The sequence below is a fragment of the Myxine glutinosa genome, chromosome 12 (genome assembly GCF_964187855.1).
Source record: "Myxine glutinosa chromosome 12, kmMyxGlut1.1, whole genome shotgun sequence".
In the NCBI taxonomy this organism is placed as follows: domain Eukaryota; kingdom Metazoa; phylum Chordata; class Myxini; order Myxiniformes; family Myxinidae; genus Myxine; species Myxine glutinosa.
This window is the reverse complement of record NC_136272.1, coordinates 44,497,034-44,505,698: the sequence shown is the minus strand read 5'-3', so window position 1 is coordinate 44,505,698 and position 8,665 is coordinate 44,497,034. Positions and strand designations below refer to the sequence as shown.

At 41.4% G+C, this 8,665-nt stretch overlaps 1 protein-coding gene across 7 annotated transcripts in view; it reads left to right on the top strand.

Annotated features, from left to right (window-relative positions):
* Positions 1–8,349, top strand: part of SOD3 (superoxide dismutase 3) — a 40,280-nt gene extending 31,931 nt beyond the window's left edge. For all 7 annotated transcript variants that reach the window (XM_068132579.2, XM_078766789.1, XM_068132581.2 and 4 more), the window contains exons 5-7: positions 1,153–1,313; positions 5,038–5,158; positions 7,706–8,349. In XM_068132579.2, coding sequence (XP_067988680.2) covers positions 1,153–1,313; positions 5,038–5,158; positions 7,706–7,825 — 402 coding nt within the window. In that variant the 3' untranslated portion in view covers positions 7,826–8,349. The remainder of the gene's footprint in view (positions 1–1,152; positions 1,314–5,037; positions 5,159–7,705) is intronic.
* The last annotated feature ends 316 nt before the right edge of the window (positions 8,350–8,665 follow it).

The following is an 8,665-nucleotide window of genomic DNA, read 5'->3' as shown; positions in this document are numbered from 1 at the left end:
TACCAGTAAATCCACCAAGTGAAAAGAAAGAAATGGAGGGTTCTGGAATGGCCAAGTCAAAGCCCGGATCTAAATCCCATCGAGATGTTGTGGGGGGATTTGAAACGAGCTGTGCATGCAAGAAACCCCTCAAACATCTTAATTTGTTGTTGAAGAAATTATTGCAAAGTCAATTTTTCATTGTTTTTTGTTCAATTATATCACCTTTATCTATAAAAAAAACCCACCGTTTAGAGGCCATTTTTCCCCGCAAAGCGGGGGTTGGCCTTTTCGGGGACCGTGGTAGTTGTTGTTTTTTGGTCCCCTTTTTGAAGCAATGTTTTACGGCCGGATGCCCTTCCTGACGCCAACCCTTTTTGCCGCCTTCAACGACAAACAGGGAATTACCAGTGAACTGGTACTCAATTAGCCAACCTCGGAAGGTTGGTTTTTCAGGCTGAGTCAACCCCCCTGGCATTAATTCGGTGATCGACCGAGATTCGAACCCAGGATCCTAGGTTATCCTAAGCCAGCACCCTAGCCGCTAGCCCAACACCAGGGACCTTTATCTATAGATACTGTTTAAATGAAGATCAAATATTGATATGTCCACATATGTTAAAAAGATTAAAAAAACATTTCATGGGGTGTACTTACTTTTTCCACATGTGAAATTTGCATTTATGTTTATTTAAATTATACAATGGACTACAAAATGTAAATGTTTCATGATATTTGTTTTTCTTACATCACCTTTATCTATCAATATTGTTGAAATGAAGATCAAATAGCTGTTTGTTGAAATATGTTGTAAAAGTCAAAACTTTACATCGGGTGTACTTACTTTTTCACGTGACTGTATGTTGTGTCACTTGAATCATCAATTGGTTTGACCAACTTTGTTGGTGAAAATCTCAAAGTGAAGCAGACCTGTTTGGATGAGGTTTCTATCTCGGGAGGATCTCCATTGCTTGCTCTTGAGATGATACTTTTGAGCAAGACTGTTATCCATCAGAAATCCAGAGGCTGGTGTGTCCCCGCACATTCTGCAAAATGTGTTGTTTTTGCAGGAGGAATTGGGTAAAGAAAAACTGGTGAACACGAATCATTTCTTTCTCAGGAGCCCTAATCCGTTGTACTTGTTGATACTGTCCTGTATTTTTTGCTGCACAGTCACCTTCAAAAGACCTCGAAATGGAGATGGACATTCGAGGTTTTCCTTGCAACACCGGTTCTCATGGGCACGGCATCCATGTGCACGCGTATGCTGACCTGAAGGACGGCTGTGAAGGAGCTGGACCGCATTTCAACCCTGGCAACGTCTCACACCCACAGTACGTGCTCTCGATCACTTACTGAGTTCAACTTAAATTCCTCGTTACAATTACTCTTCGTTAGCAGCCATCCAATTATAATTACTGTATTCCAATTTACATTGTCTGTTGTTTGTGGTGTTCATCTGTTTGGGGAATTTTATCTGCATTGGCGTATCCTCAGCGGTGAAAACATTCATTTTCTGTGATGTTTTTACTTCAAGCCTAGCCAATTTGTTCGAGGAAAAAAATGGCCCATAAACTTATCCCTGGCTGATGCCATACAAATGTGGGAATAATTGGGGCTGTCGTTGTTGTAGTTGCAGTAGGCTGTCGGGCCTGTAGGTATGCACACTCGCCTATGAGCTGTCTGGGCTGGGTTCGAATCTCTATCCAGATATAAACTCTCACTCTGGTGTTTCTCGCATGCAGGGTGAGGCATCAATGTGTACTGCACCATATTTGAGAGGAATTTTGATAGAATAATGGCAATAAATGTTTTAAAACCAATTTCATATTTAACTATAATGACACTCTTCAACGCCAGGACATCGACCAATATGCCTCTGCCCACATTATTACATCATAATACATATTTGTACCAAGTTTGATTTAAAGTCATTAAGCTGTTCTCAAGTATCACATTTTACCTGATGTGACCTGACCTCTGACCTCCCCAAAATCACAAAATCATCTCACTCCTCACCTTTGATGCCAAAATATAATCAGTTCATCTTTTCCTCATTACACATACCTGTACCAAGTTTGAATTAGATCACTTTAGCCATTCTCAAGTTATAAACCTATTACAGTCTTTGTCCTTTGACCTCTTGACCCCAAAATCAAATCAGATCATCTTTGCATCATAATGCATACTTGTACCAAGTTTGATTTAAAGTCATTCAGCTGTTCTCAAGTATCACACTTTACCTGATGTGACCTGACCTCTGACCTCACCAAAATCACAAAATCATCTCACTCCTCACCTTTGATGCCAAAGTATAATCAGTTCATCTTTTCCTCATTACACATACCTGTACCAAGTTTGAATTAGATCACTTTAGCCATTCTCAAGTTATAAACCTATTACAGTCTTTGTCCTTTGACCTCTTGACCCCAAAATCAAATCAGATCATCTTTGCATCATAATGCATACTTGTACCAAGTTTGATTTAAAGTCATTCAGCTGTTCTCAAGTATCACACTTTACCTGATGTGACCTGACCTCTGACCTCACCAAAATCACAAAATCATCTCACTCCTCACCTTTGATGCCAAAGTATAATCAGTTCATCTTTTCCTCATTACACATACCTGTACCAAGTTTGAATTAGATCACTTTAGCCATTCTCAAGTTATAAACCTATTACAGTCTTTGTCCTTTGACCTCCTGACCCCAAAATCAAATCAGATCATCTTTGCATCATAATACATACTTGTACCAATTTTGGTCAGAATCCCATCATTCGTTCACAAGTTATCGCGGTAACAGGATTTTTACTTAACATGACCTCTGACCTTTTGACCTTTGACCTTGTGACCCCAATATATAATCAGTTAATCTTTACCTCATTATACATACCTGCACCAAGTTTGACGAGGAACCTTTCAGCTGTTCTCAAGTTATCGCGGTAACGAAAACCTATCACTGACGGACGGACGGACGGACGGACAAACAACTCGAAAACATAATGCCTCCAGCGACTTCGTTGGCGGGGGCATAAAAATGGTTTCATCGAAATTTGTCTCTAAAACTTTGTTCAAACGAGCACACTGTAACTGAGTTTACAAACAAAACACCCGACTACCTTAAAAGCCATAATTATTTCACCACCTTGTGGGGTCAGCCGGTAAACGGTTTCGGCCTACATCTTTCACGAACTGGCTATCTTGGCACAATTGTCGACTGAAGGTGAATTGGGGCAGGAATTTGTAATTTGTTCGGGTGCTGGCAATAAAATTCGCCCCCTCTTAGCTAAAGGACATCATGGGATCTGTAACGTCTCCACCAACTTGTAGCAGATGGACAGCACCTTCTATGCTGCAACTCCCTACATGTAAAGCACCAGTCTGACAGTTGTAGTTTGGTTGGGAATCAAACCCAGATTCAACCTCTCAAAAGTATGTGTGCTAGCTCTGCACCATCTCGATACTTGCATAAATACCTCAGTACCATATATATATATATATATTTATTTTTTCAAGATGAGAGTGTAAATGTATTGCCAGGTGTATATCACGGTGGCCGAAAGGAAAGCCCCATGAACCTCGACTGAGGAAATCGAGTTCATTCTTAATCTGATAATCTGGTATTATCTCATCTGAGGTCCCCTACGCACCACTCACATTCCCTCATCTATCTATATAAAGCAGTAAAGTATGTTTGTTTGTTTGTCCTCTTATAACTCGAGAACTACTCATCGCAGAGCAAAACCAAAGGCATATTCGGAATCAGTACGTCTCAGAGCAACTACAGCACACCTTAAAATTTAAAAAACTTCGCGTTTTAAAATTATGACGTCATCAGCGTATTTCGGAACGTTAATTTTTCAACTTCATATTCGGAATCAGTACGTCCCAGAGAAACTACAGCACACCTTAAATGTTTAAAAAACCTTCGGGTTTTAAAATTATGACGTCATCAGCGTATTTCGTAATGTTAATCTTTCAACTTTGACGACAATGACTTCTGACTTCCGAGTTCGGAATGCGGGACCAATGCCATTTGACAGGGAATAAAAAATAAATGCGACATTCAATTGACGACAATGACTTCCGACTTGACTCCCCCCTCCCCCTCCCCTCTCCCCTCCCCCTCCCCTCTCCACCCTACCCCCTCCCCTTCTCCCCTCCCCCTTCCCCCCTACCCCTTCCCCCTCCCCCTCCCCCCTACCCCTTCCCCCTCCCCTCCCCCCTCCCTCTTCCCCCTCCCCTCCCCCCTCCCTCTTCCCCCTCCCATCCCTCCCCCTCTCCCTCCCCCTCCCCATCCCCCCCTCTTCTCCCCTCTCCTCCTCCCCCTCCCCCTCCCCCCTCTTCTGCCCTCCCCCCCTCTTCTCCCCTCCCCACCCTCCCCTCCCCTCCCCCCAGTTCCCCTCCCCTTCCCCCTCCCCTCCCTTCCCCCGCCCGGCAATGCCGGGTACTTCTGCTAGTCTTCTATAATTCACCAAAAGTCCGTCTGTCCGTTCCCAGGTACTGCAAAAACGGCTGAACTGATCGCAACGAAATTTTGGGTGGGTAATCGTGGGACCCCCTGGAGTAAAATAGGGTATATTCTTTTTCCAATTTTCAATTTTCCAGTTTTTCCAAACACTATGGAATAATATTTACCGATATGAACAGTGACGTGGCTTTTGTTGAAATTCTACAAATACTGTTTAGATTTTGATGATTTGCGTGTGATATGATTTAACGGATGTTTATATAAATCGTTTAAAATAAAATAAAACCTTCAATTTCTGATATTTTACCTTTTCATTTGGGCCTCCCAATTGAAGCAAAGTCAATTGCTCTCTTTAAAGCAAAGCCAAAAGCTCTCTTTTTACACAATGTACAAAATCCTGAATCTTTGTTTCCAGCATTTATTTGTTGATGTAACAGGTGCTGCCCAGCACAAAGCAGTTATTTTCAGGTTATCTGCGTTTATCTCATGAAGGGAATTTTGTTGCACATCCTTCCAGGTTTCCTTCAAAGGAAAACCATTTGCATTTTTGTATTTGCCTTCGCTTCTGTGCCCTCTGCTTTGCAGCCATCCCGGGGATTTTGGTAACTTCGATCACGACGCCACAGGTCGCCTGTTTGAGAGAATGAAATGTCTACCGTCGGGAACCTTGTTTGGACCGGAGTCTTTCATTGGCCGCTCCATTGTGGTGTGTATGGGCCGTTACTTTTGCACCTGGCGGATTTTGAATGGTCCAATTTTTGTGAATTTGTCCAAGTGCACACATGTGTAAACGATACATACTTTTGAGCTGCACGGGGTTGTCACATCTCCATCTGTTTCATCTCCCACTTAAATTTCATAGACCGTTTCTTTACAAAGCACATTGAGGTTGAGTTTTGAAATATACTTGAGATACTCATAATTACATTTGTATGATTATAAAAAATATAACAACATTAGGAAGGTCGGATGGTCTCGAGGTGTACACACTCTCCTCTGAGCTGTCTAGCTTGGGTTCGAATTTGGACCCAACTCTAAACTCTCAACCCTGGTGTTTCAAGGCAAGGTGAATGATCAATGTGTGCCGTCCCTCGGATGGATGGTAAGACAGAGGACACGTCTGCCAGTACTATAGTCATTGGTGGATGTTCAAGACACAACGGTGTCTTTCGTGAAGAGTAAGCGAGTTATCACCGCCACAATAAATCAAGTGTATAAATCAAGTACAACAAAATGTGTGCTACGCCAAACAAGTTACAAATCCCTGACCTCACTGACTACTGGGAAGGCATTGGCGAACCAAACTATCCAGCGTAACCAAACCTTAACTAAACTGTCCAGCGTAACCAAACCTTTACCAAACTACCCAGTGTAACCAAACTACCCAGTATAATCAAACTACCCAGTGTAACCAAACCTTAACCAACCTAACCAGTGTAACCAAACCTTAACCAAACTGTCCAGCATAACCAAACCTTTACCAAACTACCCAGTGTAACCAAACTACCCAGTATAATCAAACTACCCAGTGTAACCAAACCTTAACCAACCTAACCAGTGTAACCAAACTACCCAGTATAACCAAACCTTAACCAAACTGTCCAGCGTAACCAAACCTTTACCAAACTACCCAGTGTAACCAAACCTTTACCAAACTACCCAGTGTAACCAAACTACCCAGTGTAACCAAACTACCCAGTGTAACCAAACCTTAACCAACCTAACCAGTGTAACCAAACTACCCAGTGTAACCAAACCTTAACCAAACTATCCAGTGTAACCAAACCTTTACCAAACTACCCAGTGTAACCAAACCTTCACCAACCTAACCAGTGTAACCAAACTACCCAATGTAACCAAACCTTAACCAAACTACCCAGTGTAACCAAACCTTAACCAACCTAACCAGTGTAACCAAACTACCCAATGTAACCAAACCCTAACCAAACTATCCAGTGCAACCAAACCTTTACCAAACTACCCAGTGTAACCAAACCTTTACCAAACTACCCAGTGTAACCAAACTACCCAGTGTAACCATAACCAACCTAACCAGTGTAACCAAACTACCCAGTGAAACTAAACCTTAACCAAACTACCCAGTGTAACCAAACTACCCAGTGTAACCATAACCAACCTAACCAGTGTAACCAAACTACCCAGTGAAACTAAACCTTAACCAAACTACCCAGTGTAACCAAACTACCCAGCATAACCAAACCTTAACCAAACTACCCAGTGTAATCAAACTACCCAGTGTACCAAACCTTTACCAAACTACCCAGTGTAACCAAACTACCCAGCATAACCAAACCTTAACCAACATAACCAGTGTAACCAAACTACCCAGTGTAACCAAACTACCCAATGTAACCAAACCTTAAACAAACTACCCAGTGTAACCAAACCTTAACCAAACTACCCAGCATAACCAAACTACCCAGTAACTAAACATTAACCAAACTACCCAGTGTAATCAAACTACCCATTGTAACCAAACAACCCAGCATAACCAAACTACCCAGTGTAACTAAACCTTAACCAAACTACCCAGTGTAATCAAACTACCCAGTGTAACCAAACCTTAACCAAAATACCCAGTGTAACCAAACTACTCAGCATAACCAAACTACCCAGTGCAACCAAACTACTCAGCATAATCAAACTACCCAGTGTAACCAAACTACCCAGTATAACCAACCTACCCAGTGTCACCAAACTACCCAGTGTATCCAAACCTTAACCAAACTACCCAACATAACCAAACGAAGTAGTGTAAACAAACCTTAACCAAAGCACCCAACATAACCAAACGAAGTAGTGTAAACAAACCTTAACCAAAGCACCCAACATAACCAAACGAAGTAGTGTAAACAAACCTTAACCAAAGCACCCAACATAACCAAACGAAGTAGTGTAAACAAACCTTAACCAAAGCACCCAACATAACCAAACTAACAAGTGTAAACAAACCTTAACCAGACCGTAACCAAACCGCCCAACATAACCAAACGAAACTACTCAGCACAACCGAACCACCCAACATAAGCAAACCACTAAGCATAACCTTTGCCAAGAAAGTGGTGCAACAGCACCGACAACACGATGTAAGGCGTATGATACATTGATGATGTTGATGATGATGATGATGATGATGATGATGATGATGACAGACAGTACTACCGGATGTTGAATGTACTCCAAGTCACCAGTTCACCAACACCGCACACGTGTGCTTGCGCTTTCATGGTAGATTCATGAAGGTGAAGACGACTTGGGAACTGGCGGTAATCCAGGGAGCCTTCTTCATGGGAACTCGGGTCGCCGCCTGGCCTGTTGTGTGATCGGAATATCCGCAGCACCATCTACCTGATTCGGAAGTCCTGCGTACCTATTAATACCCACAGTGCTTTTAACTTTTGTTCGGTTTCCTTGTCCCTGTACAAGTTGTGTGTGAGTTAACCATCCAGTATTATTATGTTTCCCTTCCGAGGGAGCTGTCGCTAACATGTCGCTAACATTTATCAATTCGTAAACGCATTTGCACTTTGGATTCAGACAAGAAAAAAACAAAAGCCGCACAACAGCACATTGGTCAGCCGGCTCTCTGAAGAGCACACCTCTCATTCACAAGATGGCACGTTCTATATAATGCAACACCACCTTCTGCCACCACAACAAAACAGCAAATTTATCATCGCACCTCATTCCCCTGATCAACATGATGGCGACAACTACATTACGGCATGTTACCACTCAGATCCTTTTGCTTGTCCTCCATGTGACCGGCCCTTTTACATATCCCATAACTAATTTGTATGTTACTGTCTTTTTCTTATCACATGTATGACACACATGGTTAGAATTTCGATTCGAATAAAATTAACGTTTCTCTCATTGTTGCTTCCATATTCGCCTGATGCCGAGTTTAATTTCAGGTTTAATCAGGTTTAATCAGGTTTAATTAATCAGGTTTAATTAATCAGGTTTAATTAATTTGATCAGGTTTAATTAATTAATTAATTTAATTTGATGAATTAATTAATTCTAATTAATTCATCTAATTTAATTTAATTAATCTAATCTAATTAATTAATTTAATCTAATTTAATTTAATCTAATCTAATTAATTTAATCTAATTAATTTAATCGAATTAATTAATTTAATCGAATTTAATTAATTAATTAATTTAATCAGGTTTAATTAATCAGG